The sequence below is a fragment of the Arvicanthis niloticus genome, chromosome 2 (assembly GCF_011762505.2).
Source record: "Arvicanthis niloticus isolate mArvNil1 chromosome 2, mArvNil1.pat.X, whole genome shotgun sequence".
NCBI classification, from domain to species: Eukaryota; Metazoa; Chordata; class Mammalia; order Rodentia; family Muridae; genus Arvicanthis; species Arvicanthis niloticus.
In genome coordinates this window covers 50,049,989-50,075,584 of record NC_047659.1, presented here as the reverse complement: position 1 = coordinate 50,075,584, position 25,596 = coordinate 50,049,989, and the positions used below count along the sequence as shown (strand labels likewise).

At 34.6% G+C, this 25,596-nt stretch overlaps 1 protein-coding gene and 1 non-coding gene across 6 annotated transcripts in view; one reads left to right on the top strand and one right to left on the bottom strand.

Annotated features, from left to right (window-relative positions):
* The window catches only part of Lnpk (lunapark, ER junction formation factor), a 64,163-nt gene that overhangs the window by 16,737 nt on the left and 21,830 nt on the right, over positions 1-25,596 (top strand). For all 5 annotated transcript variants that reach the window (XM_034495050.2, XM_034495051.2, XM_076928918.1 and 2 more), the window contains 4 exons: positions 7,747-7,805; positions 11,758-11,798; positions 14,774-14,857; positions 14,941-14,992. In XM_034495050.2, the coding sequence (XP_034350941.1) occupies positions 7,747-7,805; positions 11,758-11,798; positions 14,774-14,857; positions 14,941-14,992 (236 nt within the window). The remainder of the gene's footprint in view (positions 1-7,746; positions 7,806-11,757; positions 11,799-14,773; positions 14,858-14,940; positions 14,993-25,596) is intronic.
* LOC117704871 (U6 spliceosomal RNA) lies at positions 4,703-4,809 on the bottom strand. The gene has a single exon (XR_004606379.1). It is a non-coding gene; the product is annotated as a U6 spliceosomal RNA (small nuclear RNA).

Here is a 25,596-nt window from a genome sequence, read left to right as displayed (position 1 = left end):
CCAAATCCCTTCCAAACAGTTCCACCAACTGAGGACCAAGTATTCAAATATATGAACTTAAGGAGACCATTCTTATTCAGACAACTACATACAAATTTCATGCTTCCTAGCTACTGCTTATTTCCTGAGTTTAGTTAGAAGACTGGCAAACATGGCCTTTTGAAATGAGTTCAATCAGGCAGCCTACTATTCCCTCCCTCCCTCTCTCCCTCCCTCCCTCCCTCCTCCCTTCCCTCTCTCTTTCCTTCCCACCCTCCCTCCCTTCTCTCTGTACATAAACACCCAGGTGTAAAGGTCAGAGGACAACTTGAAGGAGTCAGTTCTCTCCTTCTACCATGTGGTGTCCTGAGGACTATATTCAAGTCCTTAGGTTTGATGGCAAGTGCCTTTCCCCACTGACCCATTTCAAGGGTCCCATAAACAGGAGTTTTAATTTTTTTTTTATGATATGCTATTTGTCATTTTTCTCTTTATGGATCTTGTTTTACTCAGCAAGTTTAAGAACCTCTTGCTTAGTTATGTGCCCAAAGTTTCCTTCTATGTCCTTTGTAAGCCTTTAAAAGAAACATTACACTTAAGTTTGTAATTTATTTTTAATTGATTTTTGTATAGGGATGAAGTGTTGGTTGAAGTCTCTTTAACCCCAGATGCTGCCTAGTGGCTGATTTATTAGAATGGAGCTGTACCTTTCAAAATAATTTTAATAAATCTTCTTAAAGTACAGTGTATCCATATGTAAGGAAACGTTATAATGAAACCCATTATTTTATACAACTAATCTGTGGTAATAAAATGAAAAATATAAGTGATCTTTCTCTAATTAAGTCTTTTTTTGTGGTGTTAACATGTATACCTTTTATTTGTCTCTGGTATGTCTCTTTTCATTATTTTCAGTCTGAAAAAATAGTTTTAAAGTTAGCTTATATTAAGGATTAGATTTTATCATATGATCCAGTATGGCAGTCTCCTTTTGAGAGACTGCCAGTGCTCTTTCCTGATAAAAGTTAGTTTTAGTTTTGAAATATAATGTACTTTTTAAAAAAGTTTTATAATGAAAAAGACTTATCATATGTTTATTTTGTGCCAGTTATTTGTGGGAGATTTATTTGGGATTAATGGAATGTCTTCATCTGTGTTCTAGACTGACTGGAATTTTCCTTATTATCTAGATTTTTGTGTGAAACATTGTCTTTTCCCAGCCAGTGAAGTTACGTAGCTACATTTTCTCCTGGGGCAGAGTCTCTTTTCTCCTTCCTTCCCTGTCAGAAGTACTGCTCTCTATAACTAGATCGTTTCTGAATAATTTATTTTTATCTCTTCCTTTTCATGATTCTTATCATTTTTGCTGATGTGAGTTGTAGACTTTACACTTAGAAAGTGTATCCTGCTGGCCTGTTTGACTGCTCTGAAGTTTAGATTTTACAGCTACAACTCAGTTTTTACCAGAAAAGGGATACATTTTTATTTTTATCTTGTTTGAATGATTTCTAAGGCTGGAATTGGATGAGAATGGAGAGTGTGCTATTATTCTCTACCCAGAAGACTTTTGTGTGTGTGATGTCTCTGTTTTTTCATAAATTTCATTTAATTATTTAGGAGAGGAAAAAAGCCTTAGCTGGGATAAGCAGAGCATAGATCCCTGAATTACTGTAATTATGTTTCTAAATTCTATTATAAAATACAAAATAATTCCATTTAATTTAGCCCTAAAGATTAAGAACTTGTGTATGAATAAAGAATGGCAACAAAACAATTTTAAGAGCAAGGCTTTTTTAAATCTTGGAAAGTTGACACAAGAAGTATTGTTTTGTAGCTGATTTTTCTCAGGAATGGTTCTGATAAAAACCTGAGAGGATTTACTGTCCAGAAATGGGGGAAGTTTTGGTTTGAGGAGAACATCTCTCAATTCTTATAGTTACATTTTAAGAATTATATATATTATTTAAAAAGTATATACTCATTTAAGAAAATTATTTAGTTTCCCATACTTAACCGTCTCTGCAATCCTTTTCCTGTTTCATTTCCTCTCTGCACTTTTTTTCTTCTAAATCTTTCTCAGTCTACAGTTGTTACTCTTATCTATGATTTTGCTTTCTATGGTTTCAGTTGTCTGTGGCCAACCACAATCTGAAAATTAGTAAATGGAATATTCTAGAAGTAAAAGTCACAACTTAACTTTGCTGATCTTAGTAATGTAATGGCATTTATACCACATTGCCCTGTCCAGAATATCAGACATTCCTTTGTTCAGTGTATCTAAGCTATAATATGAGACTTGTCAGTCACTTAGTACTCTTCTTGGTTATCAGATCGATTGTCTAAGATATAGTCTTTTAGTTAACTCTAATTTTTACTCTAATAATGAGCCCAAAATACAAGTGTAGTAAAGCAAAGAAAACATCAGGGCTTAAAACATGGAAGGCCAAGTTAACTCTGGTTAGTATAGCAATGCTGTGTGGCATACAAGACAATCCCTATATACAGCAGTAGTTCTCAATCTGTGGGTCACAATCCCTTTGTGTGTTGCATATCAGATATCCTGAATATCAGATATTTATATTAGGATTCATAACAGTAGCAAAATTACATTTATAAAGAAGCAACGAAGTAATTTTGTGATTGGGGGTCATTGCAACATGAGGAACTGTATTAAAGTGTCATAACATAAGCAAGTTAATGATGTAAAGGATTCAGTCCATCTGTATTTCAGGTATCCACTGGGGAGGGGGGTTGGAATTTTGGGGGCCATATATATATTCCTTGTGTTTAAGTTTTCTCCTTATCTCCTTTCCCTTGATAAAGACAATGCTCAATAGCTGCTTAGGTAGCTGCTGTATGAACCATGTAGGAATCTAGTGTTAGTTATTTTGTGTTTCCCTATCATAAAACGACACGATCATAATTTAAAAGTGCATATGAATTATCCATAGCTATGTAGCAAACTTTCCTGAATTTAGTAGCTTAATCAGTCCCTTCAGTTCCTGAAGGACAAGAAATGTTGGCAACAGCTTAGTTGAGTGACTCTGTTTCGGAGTCCTTTGTTCTTGTATAAATTACAGTTAAGCCGTAGGCTTGGGCTGCAGTCATCTAAAGGCCTCACTGAATATAACAGATAAAGCCATTGCAGAGTCTACGCCTGCTGGTATCCAGTTTCTGGCTTACTTCATTTATTTTTGCCTTTGCCTGACTTCAGTCTGTTTTTATATTTGTTTGCTTGTTTCCTGGAGATCTTTGTCTTTTTATTGGGCCATATCTTATAAATCTATGCTTATGTGTGGACCTTGCTGCAGTCATAAATCATACCATAGCTAGTTGTTTTGCCACTTTCAAAGTAGATTCTGAACCTAAATACAGCGAGGACATCTGGTATAGTTTTAGACTTTTTTTTTGTAATTTTTTTCCAATTTGCTTTGACTCTTACACAATTGTTTAGCAAGTTTCAGTCCTTCATTAGGTGTTTCCCACAGGCTCATTGACTTTCAGAACCAGTAATCCAAGAGAGAAAAGACAGAGAGGAACCCAAAGCTGAGCTCTGTCTAATTTTATCTTTACTATCACCTCTGTCACCTCCAGTCAGTCATGGTTGTGAGAGGAATAGGTTGAAGGTCAGAGGAGGTAAGACTGCTAATAGCTGCCTTGCAGATAAAGTTTCTAGGTAGCAATGCTGTATCTTGCAGTAAAGAACTAAGATTCTTTCTTACATTCTAAATTTATATCCAGATGCAGTGTGTTTTTTGTGTTTTAATTTTTGTGAGTGTATTTGTTGTATAGAGTGCTGGTAGTTTATGTATGTTTATAAACTAAATGAAATAGGGTGTTTGCCTGTCTGAGCCTGACTTAATTCCCTTGATAGGATTATCTCCAGCTACATTCATTGTCCCAAAAGCTACATGTACTTTGTTCTTCTTTATGGCTGAAAACTTCCAATATGTACGTATGCCACAGTTTTTTTTTTATTAATTTCTCTGATGATGGACACTTAGGTATTGATTCTACAACTTAGTTGTTATGAACAGCGTTACAGTAAGTATTGATAGGCAGGTGTCTCTGTTAAACCTTGGATTGATAGACCTGGGTCTTAGGATAGATCTATTTTCAGTTTTTTCAGGAACTTCTGTGCTGATTTACATGGCTGGATTAGCTCATATTTTCACCAGCAGTATGTATAAGGGTTTTCTTTTATCCATATTCTTGTCAGAGATTTTGTTGCTTTCTAATGACTGTCAGCTTGACTAGGATACAAATGGAAGCATGTAGTTAGTTTGCATTTCCAGATAGCTAATGAGGCTGAACTTTTTTTATATGTTTATTGACTGTTTTATACTTCATCTTTAGAAAATTGTCTATTCATTTTATTCTAGCCCATTTATTGATTTGGTGGTTTGATTTCTTATTGTTTTGAGTTTTGAGTTCTTTGTATATTGTAAATGCTAATCTTCAGTCAGATATACAGATAGCAAGGATTTTCCTCCTATTTTGTAGGTTGTCTTTCCATTTAGTTGTTTTTCTTTGTTGTATAGAAACATTAGTTTCCTGAGATCCCATTAGTCAATTGTTAGCATTATTTCTTATATAGAAATCCTATTCAGAAATTCTTTGCCGTATGTGCATATGTTGAAGTGTTTTCTTTTTCTTAATAGTTTTAGAGCTTTACGTCAATAAAGGTCTTTGTTCCACTTGGAATTGATTTTTTTTTTTTTTTTTAAATATGGAATGCTTCATGAATTTGCATGTCATCCTTGCGCAGGGGCCATGCTAATCTTCTCTGTATCATTCCAATTTTAGTATATGTGCTGCCGAAGCGAGCACTAGAATTGATTTTTAAAAAGAATTTATTTGTGTGTGTGTTCATGCACACCTGTATATTTGAGTGTGCACGTGCCTATAGACTCTAGAGAAATTTTGGATTCCTAGTCCCTGGAGTTCTAGGTTCTGGGATTGGAGCTCTTTTCCTCCTGATTAGAGCAGCCAGTGCTGTTAGCTACTAAGCCACCTCTCCAGCCTGTGGTGTTGATTTCTTTTTTTTTTTTTCTCTCTTTCTTTCCTTCTCTCTCTCTCTCTCTCTCTCTCTCTCTCTCTCTCTCTCTCTCTCTCTCTTTCTCTCTCTCTTTTTCAATATGAGAAATAATTATCTAGTTTCCATTCTACTTGAGGATGTTCAGTTTTTCCAATATCATTTGCTGAAAAGGCTGTCTTTTCTCCAATGTATGTTTTTGCCATCTTTGTCAAAAGTCAGGTAGTTGTTACTGTGTGTGTTTATATCTGGGTCTTCTCTATTACACTGATTTAAGTGACTTCTTTTGTGCCTATTCAATGGTATTTTTATTACTATAGCTCTATAGTATAACTTGGAATAACTAGGTATTATGAAGATACCTCTAGTGCCTGTGCATACACGCATGTGCACATATGTGTGTGTACACACACACACACGTTTTGTGAGGAATGATGTTGGAATTTTGGTAGGGTTGCATTGAATGAGTCTGTAGATTGCGTTTGGTATTATAGTCATTTTCACAATCTTAACTCTTCTAGTCCATGAACATGGATCTGGGGCATATCATCGTGTTTTTTAGTGTCTTAAGTTTCTTTAGTTTTGCAAAGTTTTTGTTGTAGAGGTCTTACATTTCTGCGGCTAAGTTTATTCCAAGTATTTAATTTTTTTCTTGAAGCAATTGTAAATGGGATTGTTTTCCCAATTCTTTGTCAGCTGGGTTCCTATTTGTACCTAGGAAGGCTGATATTTAAATGTTAATTTTGTATCCTACTTCTTTGAAAATGTTACCAGTTTATGTGTAGAGTTCTATCAAATACAAATAAGGATACTTTGGCCTTTTCCTTTCCTATTTGTACCCCTTTTTTCCTTGTCTTGTCTTAGTGCTATAGCTGGCTTTAAACAGCACTCGATTGTATCAGAGTAGAGATAGTAGACAGCTTTTCTTGCTCTTGATTTTAGGTAATGCTTTGAGTGTTTTCCCACTTAGTATAGTGTTGGCTATAGTTATATATATATAGATAGATAGATAGATAGATAGATAGATAGATAGAGATATATCTCTATATATCTCTATATCTCTATATATCTATATATATATCTTTATTTTTTCTTTTATTACTAGTTTCCTCAGAGCTTTTAAAAATGTTTGCATAAAAGGGTATTAGATTTTGTTAAGAGCTCTTCCTGTGTTTATTGAGACAATCACATGATTTCTGTCTTGGAGTCCACTAATGTTGTGCGTTATACTTATTGATTGTATCTGTGTTCTTGCACCATCTCTATATTTATGGAACAGAATCAGCTTGGCATGGCAGATGATGTTCTTGATGCTTTCTTGAGTTGTATTTTAAATATTTTGTTGAATTTTTATATTTCTGTGGTCATTAGGGAGACTGGCCTATAATTTTTTGTTTTCTGCTTTTGTATCAGGATAATACTACCTTCATAAAACGTTTGATAGTGTTATTTCCCATTCTATTTTATGGAATAGTTTAAGGAGCATTGGTGTTCTTTAAAAGTCGAGTAGAATTTAGTAGTAAATCCATCTGGGTCTCTTTGATTTGGGTGATTTTATTATTATTATTATTGACTCAATTTCATTGCTTGTTATGATCCATTCAGTTTTTAATCTTTTCATTTGTGTGTGTGCGTGCATGCGTGTGTGTGTGTTGTGTGTATGTGTGTTGTGTGTGTTGTGTGTGTGAGTGTGTATGGTTGCAGACATGCCATGACATACGCACGGAGGACAGAGGACAGTATTGTGGGGTTGATTGTCTGTGGGTTCTGGTGGTTGATCTCACACTGTCAGGTTTTCACAGCACAGGCCTAGGGTTTCCTGTATCTATACTAGAGATGACTTTGACAACCTGGTGATAGGACTATTTTTTGAGTTTCTTTTATTTCTTTTAATATTGTTGGATATATTAGTAGTGCAAAGCCTAAAGAGTTACTACCATAAAATTTTAAAAGGAGTTACTTAGCTAAATTTTATTATAAAGTATTTATTTGAAGTAAGCCTTTTTCTCCCTCTGGATTTCTTTCTCCAGATAGCTTATTCTATTGAATAAAGAAGATCTTTTCAATGTTAAATGGTAGGGATCATGTAATAATACTCTTGTTTGGAAAAGCAAAACATGCTTGCCTGTTAACACCAGGGAACAGCTAGGAAATGTTTTTGGAACCAATATTTACTTAGAAAGCATTCTTGAGGTTAGAGAGATGGCTCAGTGGTTAGGAGCTTGTGCTGTTCTTTCAGAAAACTTGAGTTCAGTTCCCAGTGTCTATGTTAGTAGGCTTACAACTATAACTTCGGCTGCAGGTGATCACACACCTTCTGGCCTCTTTGGGTATCCTCACGTATATGTACATACACACACAAACACATAAATAAAAGTAGAATAGAATTAATAAAAGAAAGCATTCTATAGTACTGTCCTTAATGCGTTGGGGGATTTATAAACCCTTTAGAAATTGACAGAAGCAATGGTTTCTCTAGGGAGATGTATTCATAGAAAGGCAGTTTTATAATTTCAGGAGGAACTCTAAGAAGGCCATGAAATTTAGGTTGAAAACTCATCTATTGAAATGTCAAGTGAGCCTATGGTATTTTTTAACAAAACATAGTGATTTGGGATTTTCAGTGTTTAGAGTGAAACGCCTAACCCTAATTGGAGCTGTTTATTTTGCCTGTAGATTCTAATTCACCTCTTGTAATGATGGATTTTGTTTTGAATTTGCTTCCTCTTTAGCATCTGGACATTAAGAACTGTGCTTATTTTCTTCTTTTCCAAGAGAACGGAGAGAAATAGTAAGTTTAAATACTTTTTATAAATTTATGTTAAATAAACAAACAAACTCATCTTACTATGTGCTATTGTGTAAGCTAGTTATGAAGTGGTTTGAGATGATAGTGTGGTAAGTGTGTCAGATTGTTTGCTGTCCAACATAACAAAGGTCATGAGTATAAGAAGGTTCTATCTTTAAATATATGTCAATTCTTATTTAGTTTTTTTTTTCCCACACAAAACATTTTTTAAGTAAAAGCAAATTGTATTTGTTAAATTAATCTTTGGGCAACATTGGTACAGATTAAAATATAGCACATACATACTTGTTCTTTTTATTCATTTTATTTTATGTACACGTGGGTTATACTTGCATGTGTGTTCTTGGTACCTGCGGAGTCTAGGTGAGGTCAGTGGTTTCCTGGGAACTAGAGTCACAGATGGAACTAGAGTGGCTGCGTGGGTGCTGGGAATTAAACCTGGGTCCTCTAGAAGAGCAGCGAGTGCTTTTTACCACTGAGCCATCTTCCTAGTTTTTCTTTTAACTGTGTTACTATCTTTAATGTCACATCCCTTTAGCTTTGTTTTAATTGAAATATGCAAATATGAAAATCTGCTTCTATATATGTTTTATATATGTGCAAGTTTTAAAGATTTTTCAGGTCTTAAAAAGTATCTAACTGGGTGATGGTACCTTTAATCCTAGCACTTGGGAGGTAGAGGCAGGTAGATCTCTATGAGTTTGAGGCCAGCCTGGTCTACAGGGTGAGTTCCAGGACAGCCAGGGCTATGCAGAGAAACCCTGTCTTAAGAAACAAACCAAAACCAAAACCAAAAAACTTAAAGATCCTTATTTATTAAAAATTGTTTCAGACAATATATTCTGACTACTGCCCTCCCTCAATTCCTCCCAGATCTTCCCTACCCAGTTCCATACTTTCTTTCTCTTTAGAAAAAAATTAGCCAATTAAAATAAAACAATAAAAAACCAAAAACAAAGAAAAATCACAAGAAACTCACACACACCTATATACATACCCCCCCCCCCAATCACAAATCATAATATACAAACAAAAGACCAGTAAGACAAAAAAGAAAAAGTTCAACCAAAGCAAATGTGAGACAAAAAGTCTGCAGAAATACCTAAGTTCATTTTGTGTTGGCTGTCTCCTACAGGGCATGGCTCCTAGTCTTAAGTGCAGTAAATATGCCCAGTGAGACTCCACTGGGGGAAACTAATTTTCCTTTGCAAGAAGATGTCATTTGGAGATAGTTTTTTGGTTAGGGGCAAGGAGATTGTGTTCCCATCTGCCTTTCAGCATGCGGACCATGTCTGGTTTGAATCTGTGGGAGCCTGGTCCGTGCTGCCACAAGCCTCTGAGTTGATGTGTGAACCTGTCCTACTCTGTTTGGAAGACGTTGTTTTCTTGGTGTCGCCCATTCACTCTAGTTCTAACAGTCCTTCCCTGCCTCTGCTGCATTTGTTCCTGAGCCCTGAGAGAAGGTTTGAGGAAGACATCCCATTTAGGACTGAATGTTCTAAAGCCTCTCACTCTTTGCACATTGTCCATTGTGCATCTGTTAGTTCACATCTACTACAAGAGAAAGTTTCTCTAATGGTTCAGTGAGATATTGATCTATGGATATAACAGAATGTCATTAGGAGTCATTTTATTACTCTGTTTCTTTAGCTCAGTGGTTCTCAACCTTTCTTATTCTATGTGACTCCTTAATACAGTTTCTCATGTTGTGCTGACCCCTAGTCATAAAAAAATAGTTTTGTTGCTACTTCATATCTGTCATTTTGCTGCTGTTATGAATTATAATGCAAATATTCAATATATAGATGGTCTTGAGCAGTGCCTGTGAAAGGGTCGTTTGATACTCTCAAAGGGGTCACGACTTACAGCTTGAGTACTCTTGCTTTAGCAGATATTAGTATTTAGCTTTTCCCTAGGTCCATGGCCTGTCTCTTCTCAGGTTTTTGGCCACCTGAGCAGTGTCAGGCACGAGTTCCATCTTGTGGAATGAGCCTTAAATCCAATCAGAGTGACTGGTTACTCCCACAACTTTTGTGCCATTATTGCACTAGAATGTCATGCTTAGAAGTCACTATTGTCATCCATAGGGTTTGTAGCTGGGTTGGTGTTTGCCTTTCTCTGTAGTGTGCAGAGTACCTTCCAGTACCACGTGTACTAGTCTTCACTAGGGGTGAAGGCTCTATCTAGCTATGCACCAGCTCAACTTATCTGTGTTCAATGACATATATTTATTTCATATATGATTTATATATATATATAGTTTATCTTAAATGAACTGTCTGTATAGTATGGTTTTTTTCCTTCCGCTGTACAAAAGTATAGTCTTCTGAACTCTTGTATACCTATGATTGACTTAAATAGTTATCAGCTCCTGGTCTCTCTTAATTTTGTTTTGCCTTCACCTTCTTCACTGCTTATTTTGAAGTATATTTTAGAGAAATAAAAATATAAATATGATACATTATCATACTTAGATATATGAATAAAATATTAATATAAAATATCAAATTTCTAGTAATTTTGTAAGTACTACTTGGTTTAAGGATATTTTCCTTCAGTAAGGTTGTATGAATAGATGGCCTTTAATGTATGCTCCTTGCATATAATCTCACTTCTCTTCAGTTTAGGATATGTGCTGTAGCTCAAATAACCACTTATTTTTAGACACCTTTGATTCTTTCACTTTTCCTTTCTCTACTTATTTGGTAGAGCCTATCCTGTTTAAATATAATTGCATGTTTAATTTCTAACAAACACTACTTGAATACACTTTTTTTTAACTTAAAAACAGCTTTATTTATTATACATGTATGTATGAGCCTCCATGTGTCTATATACTACATGTATGTACAGGTGTCTATGGAGGCTAGAAAAGGGCATTGGATCACTGAAACTTGAGTTACAGGTGCTGGTTGTGATGTGCCCAATGTGGGTGCTGGGAATCAAACTCTGGCCTGCACATGTGGGGGCAGATAACAACTTGCAAGTTACTTCTTATTTTTCGTAATTAGGTATTTCTACAGAAAAAAATAGAAACAATACATTTGTAAAGGAATCTTTATTTGTTAAGGAATTATTTAATGTATGTTTTGCCTTCATGTATGTGCACCATGAGTATCTGGGGCCTGTGGAAATCAGAAGAGGGTATCAGATCCCCTGGAACTGGGATACAGGATGCTGGTGAACCATCATGTGGGTGTGGGAATTGAAGCTGAGACCTGTGCAAGAGCAACAAGTGCCCTGAGTCTCTGAGCCATCACTCTAACCCTTTTTTCTCCAAAGTTATTTATTTTTATTTAAAAAATTATTTTTGGGGACAGAGTTTCATTTTGTAACCCTGATATCTAGTAATTGTTATATGAACCAGGTTGGACTTGAAATTACAGAAATCTTTCTGCTTATGGCTCTCCCCGTGATTAAATGTGCAGCACCATACTTGGTTTAAGGAATATATTTTGAAATGATAGCATGTTCCATTATGCTAACTTAAATAAACATGTAAATTTTAGAAATCTTTAATTTTGAAAAGCTACTGATATTGCTTTGTAAGTCTCTCAGGTATGATAAGGATTTTCAAAAGTCTATTAAAATAAGCAATATGCTTCTATAAAAAAGAATACTTTTATTAGTAGTATATAAAAGGAGATTTGGTATTTATAAATTAATGAAAATGAAATGTTCAGAGAGAAGTAAAAGTATCCTTTCTGAAAAAAAATTAAGAATTTTGTCTATATAAAGTCCATTTAAATTTTTTCTGAATCTTGAAATGTATAATACAGGAAGAATATGAAATATATGGGTAAACATTAAGATAATTTTAATCTCTACATATGAGATTAGAGAAATCCTGAACTTTTTGTGTTTGCTTCACATGTATCTATGATGATTCTCATATCTAAGCATTTTAATATTTGATTTAAATCTTGTTTTCTAGATGAAGCATTGGATGATTTAAAATCCCAGAAGAAAAAGATAGTAAGTTAAATTTTATTTAAAGTTAATTTATATAAATCAGTTAAGAATTAGGTAATTAATGCTTATATATTATAACTTAGTGATTCTCCAAAGAATACTTTTTGACAGTATTTTAATGTTGAAATTAAATTATGAATTTTTTAAGTTAATATATAGAAAGAAGTACTTTAGGTATGTGGTTTTTTGAGATTTTGAGAATTTATGTTAGTTGGAAGCCAAAAAGTAAGTAAACCGTTCACATTGAAGAACTAAGTGAGGCACAGAGAGTATAAAGATTAGTATCTGGGTTGTGTTAGAGCCCCAAATGGAAGAAACATGACTCATGTTAATTCTTAGAGAGAGAAAAGGAGAGAGGGAGAGAGAGAGATTAGAGAGAGAGAGGAAGAGAGAGAGAGAGAGAGAGAGAGAGAGAGAGAGGGAGAGAATGAATGAGAATGGTGGGGACAGAGAGAGGTGTAAGGTTGGCCTATAAAGTCTGTAATAAGCGAATTGATCTCGGTATTTGTCTTAGTGATTTTACATATTTTCTTAGTATTAAAATATGGAAATGGTAGTAGCTGCTGAAAGTATGACATTAAGAAGAAACTCATAAACTGAAATTTAATCAAGTATATATATATATGGTCAGTTTCATGTATTTTTGTCTAGAGTATAATAAATTGTATTAGTTTTGTTGATGTGACAAGTAGCAGAGTTAATCAACTTAAACTGACGACAATTTAGTTTGGTTTCTGGCTTGCAACAATTCAGCCCTTGGTCACTTGCCTGTGGTAGCACAGTATCTCATGATGGGGGTGCATACTGTATGAAAATAATTTTAGATAAAATTGAAATACATAAAGGAGGATGGGACTGGATTTATTAGCATTTAAAATTTAATCTTTTTTAAGATAAATAAATGAAACACAGACACATAAGTGATTGCTTACTGATCTGTTAGAATAGAGTAGTTGGAATAGCATTTGACTTTGAGTTCTCTGTTAAAGATTATAGTTTTATCTAATCTTTTAAAATTTTTAAACCTTTTTTATCTTTTAAAATCTTTCCATACATATATTCATTATATTTATTATGTTATGTAGGATCACTTCGTCCAAGTCTGTATTGTATGTTGAGCACGTTCCATCTGGTATACCCCGTGGTCCTGCTTCTATTACTTCCCTTCATTCCCACAGACAGTTCCACTTTCTCTTCAATATATATATATGTATATGTGTATATGTATACATGTATACATACACACACACATATATACACACATACACATACATGGTTTTGTATATGTGTCAAATTTAGGAATCACATACAGGAGAAAATCTATGCTATTTTTCAGAGACTGACTTAATGTTCTTATTATGCTAATCATAAACCTAGCAATAGATTTTATCTGTAGCTATGCTGACTGAATCAGTAGCTACTTGCCACATTTGACTATGTATATTTTTATTATTTATTGTGAAATAAAACTGTAAGCTTAATTTCTAGGTCACAAAGCAACATTTTTAAGTGTTCATTTACCATACTCATCTCAGTAACTTTATTGCGCTGATGTAGAAGCATTACTGAGAGTTCTATTGGATAATACAGGTCTATAAGTCTAATGAGAGAGTTGATTCTTTAATATTTCATGATGATGTTGATTTGGGGATGTATTTCATGATACTCTTTCTTTACCTCCATTCCTAATTTTTCAAAATGAATTTTACATAAGAACTAGTCCAAAATGAATTTTACATAAGAAAATTTAAATTGCTTATCTTGAGAATTTATTATAACATTGAAATAACTAGTGAAATATTTTAGTTTTACTAAATTGACAGTTATAAATAATTCCTCTAAGGACTTAGATTCTTAAATTTTAATGTTTAATGGGCAATCTATTAACTATAATTGCAGCAAGGCATTTCTTTTAAAACTATGCTTAAACTAAGTAAATGTGGTGTGGGCTGCTTTTTAAGATAAGTGTCCTTGGAATGAACAAGACATGTAACAAATAAGTGGTTATTGGTCATCAAGAAGGAAAGGGTCATGTTCCAGTTTTTCCAAAAGCATTTTATATAACACACTAATTATTTGTCATAACTGACTGTCTTGTACTAAAATTTAACTTTCTGATATTGGACCATAACTGTAGAAATGGTATTTACTAGTGATTACTTACTTTTAAAATTGAACCCCTGTATTAGGCTTATAAAGTGACTTGAGAGCATTGTAAATAAAGTGCTATAATAATGAAGCTTTTAATTACAGTCCCTAGTGTGAGCATAGAACTTAGTAAAAACTTTACTTAAATTCTGTGATTAATTTTTTTTTCTTCTAAAGATGTTTGAATCTAAGTAAGAAAAGAGGATGGGGAGAAGGTTTGTTTTTTGAGTCACTTGAGCAACAAATTCCATGGCTATTCTCCCAGTTACTGAGTTTTCACCACGTTTGCAGCAAGCTAATTGCTTCTGCTAATAAATAATCTAAAATCGATGCTGACAGCAGTTAATTGGCACAGAGATTTTATTTTGTAAAGCTCTTGGCTAACGACCTTCTTAAATTAATAGCATTAAGTGCTGTGAGGAAATAAATCTGAGAAATTGCCTGTCATTTGCTTGTCATGTCTAATAACTTCCAATAATGATGGCTGATAGATTTTTGCACATTCCATTATTGAAGTTGGTGCATGTAATTATTCTCCTCATTATATGTAAACAATTAGTGATACTTGGTATTTCCTTACAGTAAAGCTGTTAAAATACAAGTAACATATTAGAGGTTAAACACTATTTTAAAAGCTTGGATTTTTATTATTTGATTGCAGGAGAATCTTTTGATTTAGATACATTTGCTAGATAGAAGTACAAAGTGGAGGGAGTGACTTTATCTTCCTTAATTCTAAGATTGATACTTTTACCTTTTGAATAAGATTTATAAAAAATAAACAGTATATGTTTTAAAATATAACAATTAATGGAAATTTTTGTTTGTAGCTTGAAGAAGTCATGGAAAAAGAAACCTATAAGACAGCTAAGTTAATTCTTGAAAGGTTTGATCCAGACTCAAAGAAAGCAAAGGTAAACTGACAACACTATTTTCCATTACAACTTATACATTGTGATAGGATACTGTATAATTTAACCATTATTGTAATTGACAGGAGTTTGAGCCTCCATCTGCCGGAGCAGCTGTAACTGCAAAGCCAGGACAAGGTAAATAACTTTGTAGAGACTGCTGCTGCTGTGGGAAAGAGCCATATTTACCCAAGTGAGTTTACAAGTGTGTGTTGGTGGTGTGTAAAAAGTTAAATGCTTTTATGTGAATTTATACTTAGTAATCTGACATATTATTTAGGATAGATAGCACTAATTTTATTTTGTTTTTGTTTTGTGGGAATATGTTGGTAAGTTAGAATATTGAATATTGAGATTAAAGTATATAATTGCTTTCAATCTGAAAATTTAACTATTTTCACCAGTAGTTTACAAGATTTCACCTTGTAAATAATAATCTTTGAAATATCTTATTAACATCTTTTCATTTTTATGATTTCCTTCTGGAGAATGAAAATTTTTGCCAAGACTGAAGTTTGTTCTGAAAGAACACATTTACTTAATAAAAAAGTAAAATAATTTAAAAATGAGAAAAAAAGAAAATTGAATTTCATATAACAAATTTTTGTTGTATTACTTACCTTACAGTCATCACCATTACATTAAGTATTATGTAAATTTATAAGTCATTTTAATCTAATATGTTATTATTGTGTGTATCATGTGCCAAGGCTTACATGTAGAGGTCAGATGGCAACTCTGTGGAGTTGACTCAGTCCTTCTACTTTTATGTGGGTTACAGGGATTGAACTCAGGTTCTCAGACTTATGAAGTAAGTGCCTTTACCTATTGAGCTACGCCATCAGCCTCCAGAAGTCATATTAAATGCTAACATAAAATATCTCCTCAGGTAGAATGTGAAAGATATTTTGAGTTTGCATTAGCTTTTAATTTTTGAATTTTGTTTTCACTAGAATATGGTAAGTTTTTAAGATTTTGTGACTTTGAAGAATATCAAATACATAGAAAATTGCAATTCTCATCCTAGCAGAGCTGAAGGCTGGTTTAAAGTTACAGTAGCATTTATAACTTTGAGAAGGTAATCTTTTATAAATATCCACAAAGACCATGAAAATTAAATGAGTCACGTTTTTAGGTTTTCTAATTGATATTGCTGAGTGAGAAGAATTTACTTTCTCGGGCTTTACAACTAGGATTTTGGGTTAGAGAAGTATTAGCTTGTTCATTTTTTTTCTTTTTCTTTTTTTTTTTTTTGACTGCTGTTTTGGTAAAAGTTCATATACCATTAAAATAAACTATATATATGTGTTTCTAGTGAAATTCCCATTCCATAATCTGTATAGTTTATACATCTGTTAAGCAATCATAGAAAAAGTTTTGTTATATGTGAAGCATTTTTAAAAAGATTTATTTATTTATTTTATGTATATGACTGTTCTACCTACATGTACACCTGCATGCCAGAAGAGGGCATCAGATCTCACTACAGATGGTTGTGAGCCATCATATGATTACTGGGAATTGAACTCAGGATGTCTGTAAGAGCAGACAGTGCTCTTAACCCCTGAGCCATTTCTTCAGTCCCAAGCAATTTTGTGTATATAGTACTACTTTTTAAACAATACTGAATTCATACAAGCAGAGTGCAAAATTGTTTCCCAAGATAATTGAGGTGACGAGAGCAGTAGGGAGAGACTGGTCAAAGGATACAGAGTTTTAGTTATATAGGTGAGTATGATGCCTAGACAGTTAATGTATAATATATATTATAGTGATTATAGCTAGCAGTGCTGTAGTGTTTACTTGAAGTTTAGAATGGCTGGATTTTATGTGTTCTCTCCACATTCAGAAGAACTAGTATGATGGATATGGCTAATTAATTAGCTTGATTGTAGGAATTATTAATAGTGTGTAAGAAATCTTTTGAATAAATAATACTGCTGGCAAATATGGTTTTTAATGTGGTCCTTCACAGGAATCTGTGGTTGTTACTTTAAAAAGCTTTCTTAGGTGTTTTATCATTTAGTTAAAGTAATTTTGAGAATTTAAGTGTTACTTAGAAACTTTCAAGAACCAAATAAAAAATTTTTCTTCTGACACCGAATCGTAATTATAGAGAAGCTGCTGTTATTTTCATTTGCTTTGGATACTTATACTGCTTTTGGGTAGTCTTAGGGAGAATTCATATTTAGCTATATTGTCAGTCATTTAAGAACATACATTGACGGAGCAAGCAAGGTGAGTCAGTGGGCAAAAGCACTTGCTGCCAAGCATGATGACCTAAGCTCCATCCCTAGGATCCACATGTTGCAGAGAGAGCTGACTCCTGCAAGTTGTCCTCTGACTGCCACACATGCACCATGACATACATGTACAAATTCTTACACCTCAAATTAGTAAAGACATTAAAAATGTGCTGAATACTTAATAGGCAGATACCTTAGTAATAAAGAGGTCAGTGTATCATATTTTAACCTTAAAAAATTAATAACTGTGTATGAATGGGGATGCTGTTATGTGTGCAGCTGTGCGTGCATGTATATGCACATGCATGTGGAGGCCAGAAGACACTCATGCAGGTATTATTTACCTTGGGTTCTGAGGCAGTCTCTCAGCTTCTCCCAGTGGGCTAGGTTGATAGCTAAACAAGCTCCAGAGATCCTGTCTCTGTCTTCCCAGCACTGAAGCTCCATACCCATGTTTCTATTTTGTGGGTTCTGGGGACTGAACTCAGGAACTACTACCTAAGCAGTACACATTTTACTACTGAACTATATTTTCCCAGTCCTACCCCCTTCAAAAATTTAGAGCTTTAAATAAAACATAGGATTTCCTTTGGGTATATTCTAGGATATCTGTTTGTTTGTTTGTTTGTTTGTTTTTCGAGAAAGGGTTTCTCTGTATCATCCTGACTGTCCTGGAACTCACTCTGTAGACCAGGCTGGCCTTGAACTCAGAAATCCGCCTGCCTCTGCCTCCCAAGTGCTGGGATTAAAGCCATGTGCCACCACTGCCCGGCTATTCTAGGATATCTTATTCTTAGCATATAATTACTGTTTTGGATTTTTTTTTTACATTTAAAAAGTTCTAAATTATGTTACAATTTTATTCTACTTTTTGAGAATTAATACTTGTTATGTTGTTTAATCTTATTTAATATTTTTAGTTTTTTATCTTTTTGTTTATTTGAGACAGGGTTTTGCTCTATAGCCCAGACCAGTCTGGAACTTGTCAGTTCTCCTGCCTCAGACTTGCAGGTGTGTGCCACCTTTCCTAGCTTCCTGTGGTTTTTATAGTGACATAGTCCTATAGTCGTTGATTTTATGTTTATGCTGTTTCTGAGTTTCTGTTAGTTTGAAGTTTTTAGTTTTGCTGCACTGTATGCTAGCCTTCCTTTTATCTCTCCCTCTCTTTCTTTTAGTCTGATTTATGGTTAATAGAAAGTGAGAACAAGTACTGAATATATACATAGCATTCATCTTCGGCCCTTGAAAAGATCTCTCCAAAAGGATCCTATATTTAAGTGTCTTCATTTCTCTAGCTTTCTTGCAGTTGCTGAGCCTGATGCGTGTATAATAGATATCTTAATTTTGTATAACTGAGTTAATGATGTTTACTGTGCTTGGACTGATTACAATTTTTGAGAATTGTATTGTTTGATTTATCTTATGTTAAAAAAATAGCATACTGGATTATTAACCCATCTTCTCTGAGATTCTCTTTCAATCTCAATGTTTTTTTTTTAAATTTTTTTAAGAACAATTTTGATTTATAGATAAATGGCAAAGACAGTGTAGAGTTCCTGTTTGTTCTTGTACCAAGTTTCTCCTGTTACCATAACAAGAAGGTATGCTTATAGCCATATAATACGTTTTTGAGAAGTAAAGGCTTTACTTTACCACTTTCTGTTCTATGATACATTTGAATTTTATGCTATGTTTAGTTGTCTTTTCTATTTAGACTTCTTTTAACTGGAATGGTTTCTGAATAGTTCTTTATTTTTTGATACCTTGAAAGATCTTTCCCTAATATTTTTTAGTAAGGAATTTTTATTGAGTGTTTGATCTTTAAAAACAAAATGGTTATCATTTGATATGAAGGAATATGCATATAAAGTAAAAAACTAGAGATCTGTGTGTATACACATTAAATAGAACTGCCTGCTTTTTAGATACTTGTATTTTGATGGACTAGAAGATGGAAAGGTTTTTGTCTCATATTAAAAAGCAATAAAGCTTGTATGGAAATGAAAAATGAAATTTTCCACCATTCAGATTTCTGCAAACTCTCTATATCATGGAGAAATATGTGCTTGAGAATGATGAAAAATGAAATTTGTTTCAAGATTTTGATTGTACAGGACTAAATTTTTTTTTTTTAAGGACTAAACTTCTTCATTTTCAAGATCTTGAAATGCAGGACCATATTTAATTCTAATGTACTGTTTTAGTTGGGGTTACTATTACCATGATACAACACCATAACCAAAAGCAAGTTAAGAAGGAAAGTGTTTATTTTTATTTGGCTTACACTTCCATATCACTGTTCATCAAAGTCAGAACAGGAACTCAAACAGGGCCAGAGCCTCGAGGCTGAAACTGATGCAGAGGCCATGGAGGGGTGCTGTTTATTGGTTTGCCCATTATGGCTTGCTCAGACTGCTTTCTTACAGAACTCAGGACCACCAGCCCAGGGGTAGCATCACCCATAATGGGCTGGGCCCTCCTCCATCAGTAACCAATTAAGAGAAAAAAAAAATGCCCTATAGGTTTGCCCACAGCTTGATCTTATGGAGGCATTTTTCTCAGTTGAGGTTCCCTTTAAAGTGACTTCAGTTTGAATCAAGTAGACATAAAGCTGTCCAGCATATGTACTAATATTTATTTCTCTTTCAACAGATGTTTAGTGAATGTCTGTCTGCTGATGGGGATACAAAAATAAACAAAGGACAGCCTTTTTGTTCCCCATGTTGTAAAGAGGTAGACAAATTAGTATTGGCAAAGTTAAATAAAGGTTGATAAGTAGCAAATGCCTATAGGGAGGGCAGATTGTAGTTTTATTAGATCGAATTGCTAGGGAAGATCTCATTGAGAGTTTATTAAAGACAGGAAAGAAGTGAGGGTATGAGTTATGTAGATACCTGGGGAAGAATGTCATAGACAGGAACCAGTAAGTATAAAAACAGAGAAGAGAGCATGCCTAGAATACTCTAGAAAGCCCAGTAGGCCTGAGTTAGACTGGCTGAGGAGGGAAATAGTAGGAGACAGCAAGAGAAATGACAAGGGACCATGTCAGATAGAGCCTTCTGGAATGTGGATTATTATAAGACTTCTGTTCTCAATTTGTTTTTTATTTTAAATTTTGGTTGTTTTAAGGCAAAGGATTAATGTGATCTGACTTGTGCCAATAAGACAGTTTAATATCTGAGAAGTTGGAAAGGAGCAAAGGTGGGAAGATGAAAATGAGTCAGAAAGCTTTTATAGTAACCCAGGTTGGTATTGAAGGTGGTGGATCTTGAGTAGTAGCATTAGAGATGTTTTTAAAAAAAATTAAAAATTTAATATAACCCTGTTGTACTTTCTGTGTTTTGAAAGCTTTTGTGGTTGATTAGATACAGTGGAAAGGAAAGGGTAACATTAAAAATATTGAGCTGAATAACTGGAAAGATGGATCTGTGTTTTAATGAGATTGTGGAACTGGCAAGAAGGGTCCAGATGGGAGGTGAAGAACAAGGTTTGATTTTGGATATGTTATTTTGAGATGCCAGTTAGACATCTGACTAGAACTTTTAACAAAACAGGTAACTGAGGCATGGTTGTGCAGAGCACTAGCATTTGGGAGGTAGAGGCAGGGGGATCCAGGTTTTCAGGTCATTCTTGGTTATGTAGCAAGTTCAAAGCCATTTTGGGTTACATGAGGCCCTGTTTGAGCTATCCAAAGACTGGGTGGGTGATGTGTTATGGAGAAAACAATTTGATCTGAATCTGACAAATAGGAATTTTGGATGCTAGAGACACAAGATTTAGATATAAGATTTAGATGGTATTAACTGTGATGTGTAATATGATATATCATGTTTTAGGTCCTAAGTGTGATCTTTACCAACACAGAAAAATCTGCTAACACCAAGAAAAAAACTCCGAGACCCCATGAGATTGCCACAGAAGTGTAAAGAAAAAGATAAGAGGACAAAGGGCTATGAGTTGAGGTACTCAAGATATAGGGAAGTGTTGAAACTCAAAACCAGGAGAGTTTGGAGCCCAGCCCCTCCGCAACCCTAAGTTAGGAGAATGTTTCAAGGCAGTGATCGTTTGTGATAAATACTGTTGTCAAGTAAGTTTAGTGTTGAAAACTGACCACTTATTATGGAGGTCATTGTTGAGGTTCTTGGTAACGGGTGGGAGCAGAAAAGTTACCGACAATGGAAAGAGATAATTCCTTTGAGTAAAATACTGTAGAAATGTATAGCTAGAGAAATTAGTAAGTGACCAAACACACTGTATCAGGTAAACGGTAGCATGTTTGTGTGCTAACAGAAATCCTGAGGAGACATTGCAATTAGTGATGACTATAAAGAAAAAGCAATTGAACAGGTGAGAGGGGATGTAGTTCAGTTTATAAGTAAAAAGATTGGCTTCAGATAAAAGCTGATGACAGTTCCTCTCTAGAAACAAAGGCAATATAGATGGGGAGTGGGAATTATCTTTTGATTGTATCTGATATTTACTTATTTTGGGGTAAGGTCTCACACTGTAACCTAAGCTGGTTTTGAACTCAGGGTAATCCTCTGACTCATCCTTTGGAATTACAGGCTTACGCTGCCATGCCTGGCTTCTTTATATTATTTTATATACCTAGGGGAGATGTAGCTTGCACTTGAGGAACAGATATGAAATAATTCTTTAGGTGAGAGAGAATATAGGTTAGAGAAATGTAGGAATACCAGGTTACCGTCAAGGATATGTGAAATTAAAATAATCATAAAGTTCAGACTGTTCAATGTATGGATAAAGACATGGATATACACAGTTGGTTTTAATCAGGGTTGAGGTTTTGACTAATGAATTAGGTAAGCTAGTAAAAGACTAAGAAGGTGAATTTGTAAGGGAATGTTTATTTATTTATTTTTATTTTTTAGTCTTGTATGTCTGTGAACCATGTGAGTTCTTGGTATTTGTGGAGTCCAGAAAAAAGTATTGGGTCCCTGGTACTGGAATTAACAGATGGTTGTGGCCTGCCACATGGTTCTGGAAATTAAACTTGGTTCCCTGGAAGAGCAGCCAGTGGTCTTAACAGCTGAGCCATTGCTCCAGCCCCAACTTTTCTTTTTCTCTTTTCTTTCTTTCTTTCTTTCTTTCTTTCTTTCTTTCTTTCTTTCTTTCTTTCTTTCTTTCTTCCTTCCTTCCTTCCTTCCTTCCTTCCTTCCTTCCTTCCTTCCTTCCTTCCTTCCTTCTTTCTTTCTTTCTTTCTTTCTTTCTTTCTTTCTTTCTTTCTTTCTTTCTTTCTTTCTTGAGGGTATAGCGTTTTGGTTTTTAGCTTAGTCTCAGCCTAAAGACGTAAGCGTGACGGATAGTGTAAGAAGGTGTGTCTGGAAGCTCCTGCTTACAACCATGGTGGACCACAGCTTAGATTTTTTGTTGCTTTTGTGTTTTGTAGTTTTGGGTTTTACACTTTAAGACAACCTTAAACACTGCAAAAAAGAATATGCTACAGAGATCTTGCATAGTCTACAAAGCCTAAAATGCTTGGTACCATTGGGCCCTTTCAAATGAAGCTTGCTGGCCTTGAGTAATTAATGAATTGTAGATTGCCTTGTGGTTGAAGGAGTAGGTGGAAAGGTAAATGTGGCTTGCTTACCTTTAGATTTGTTAGCCACATGGCTTAAACTAGATTGTAACTGTAGGACTAAATGTAGGAAGAATGGTTAGATTATCAGGGGATGCCCTGTACATCACAGTTAACATTATGGAGAGAGATCAAATTATCAGGAGATGCCCTTTATATCACAGTTAACAAAAAGTTTCCATTGTATCCTACAATTCTAGATCTAAAGTTACTTTAGTATTCCAGAAGAAAAATGATTTTAGTGGATAGATTACAACTTATTGGGTAAGTAGATTTTAGAGCTCATTTGTGTTCCATGGCATTAGAGTTCAAGTAGTCATAAATCACTTTCACTCTATAGCAAGTGGAAAGACAGTTCTTATTTTGCTGTGTGAAGGGCTGTGTGTTTAAGAAAAAGTCTGGAAAAAACTTGATGAATAAAAAAATTGATATTTTAGTTGTTTTTAATTGTTAATTTTATACCATTATAACTATCAATGATGAAACAACTGGTCCTAAAACTTGGTTTTTAACATTTATGTAGTTTACTTAGACTTTCAATTTACTTTGGTTTCATGAAGGTGACTCAGGTTGGTCTCCATCCTTAGTTGTGGCTATTTTGTTGGGGCTGGATGGTCTACTTTCATGGCTGGCAAATTGGTATTATCTGTTCATTTTTCTCCACATAGAAGTAAATCTCCTCAGGCAATGGCTAGGATCTCAAACCAAGAGTCCCAGGGACAAGTAGTTTTTGAAATTTGCACACTTGTATTCACTTGTATTCTCTTGGGCAAATAGTCACAGAATATAGATTCAAGAGAAAAGCACGTAGATAGCCTCCACCCCATTTTTGGGGAGGCAGATTTAGGGCTTTGTATGCTTACTTATTTTTTTATTTATAAATCTTTATTTTAAAGCTCCACATATATCCTAATATAGATAGAAGAAACATTTCTGTCTCTATGTATTTTTCATCTCAAGCACCCCCAGTACCAGGAATCTTGTCTATGTTGCATCATTGAGTTTAACCCCGGTTGTCTTAGACTCTGTAGTATTACTTTGTTAGTTCTATGTTTATGACATTATGTATAATAGTTTATCTTGTTTTTGCTTTCCATCTGTACAATCCAGAATCTCTTTCATAGTGCTAATCACAGGATCTTAGTCTTAGAGATTACTTTTAGTATGTTGATTGACAAAAGTAAGTGGGAACTTATTTTTCTTTTAGAATTTCCAAATTTTGTTTAAATTTTCCAAAATAATTATCAAATGGGACTCTGATCAATTACAAGGTGGAAGTTGTTCAGACTTGACTTAAAAAACAAATCACACTAGAAATAAGATATCAAAATGAGAAAAAAGGTAAATGTTAAGATAAAGAAATATACAAAAATGCATGCTTAATCTTTAAGTGTCAGAAAAATGGCAAATGAGGTAAGACAGTCTCCTAAAGATTTTTAGTGGAGTGAGCAAACAAAAATTGAGCTGATTTGTAATTTTAGTTCCAACTTTGTAAGGTTTGGGAATGTTGTTATAGGTGTTGGGGGGATATTATTCTATTTATCATGCCATGTGAGTTGAGTAATGGGGAGTTGGAAATTTTAAATGGAAATGTAGGAAGAAAATAGATCATTTTCATAGATCTTTATTAAGCATATACTCTTTGCCAGTTACCTTATCCTATCTTGAGGGAATAAGGTTGTAGTTCCTACTTAAGTGCTCTTCATTGAAAGGGGTATATGACACACATAGAAATAGTTGGTATACTTAGGACCACAGTAGAAGGTAGAAACAAATCACAGTAGTTTTCTATGAGAACAGGTTTGAGAAAGTACTCTCCATCCAGGTCAAGGGATCATTCCATGGGCAGTGATAGAATATAAGAAACTTGTTGCCTTGAAGGACTACAAATATGCTTCTTCTCTTGTAAGTTCATATGTACATCAATCTTGTTGATTTGGAAGGCCTTGTTTGCTTAGTGTCCTTTATACCCTCTGTCTGTGTATACTCCTTTCCTTGGAAGTTCCCTGATCCCTAGGGGAGGGATTGATGGACAGATCCTGGTTAGGGCTGAATGTTTCAAATCTCTTGATCTCTGCATAATGTCTGGCTGTAGGTTTCTGTATTTGTATTTTCATTTGCTAAAGGAGAAAGCTTCTCTGATGATGGCTGATCAAGGTACTGGGTATAGCAGAATGTCATTCGAAGTCATTTTATTGCTATGTTCTTTTAGTATTTGGTTTCTCTCTAGGTCCTTAGGCTATCTAGTCTTAGGTTCTTGGTCACTCAAGCAGTGTTGGATGTGGGTTTCATCTTGTGGAGAGGGCCTTAAGTCAAATCAGATATTGGTTGGCTATTCCCTTAGGCCTTGCCCTACCATTGTACTACCATCTTGCAGGCAGGACACCATTGTAAGCCAAGGGTTTGTAAGCTGGGTTGGTGTTTACATTTCTCCTTTGGTAGCATGTATAGTACCTTCCTGTACCAAAGGTGATAGCATGTAGGGGTGAAGGCTGTATGTAGGCACCAGCTGGGACTTTTCCACGCTTAGTGAAAAGTCTTCAGCGATAGGGCCTTGCCGTTAGTTTGTAGAGAACAACTTACAGTGTTGGCAACAGCTTGCGTTGTTTGGGAGTTCCCATAAGATCCATTTAGCAAAGAAGCTTCCTGTATTGGAAGCTTCATTTAGTGACAAGAGATGTCCAGTTGGGGCTTTGTTTCCTCCATTGTTTGGCGATTCATTTAGATTGCCTTCATATATTTGTATATTTTAGGAAGCTTCTACTGTATTAGGTTTCCATACTATACCTCAAATGGCCCTTCATTTTAGCTGTCTCTCCTCATATTCCCTCCCTTGTCCACCCTCTTTTTCCTTCCCCACCCACTTGATCATCCTGTTCCATGTCTCCAATCCACCT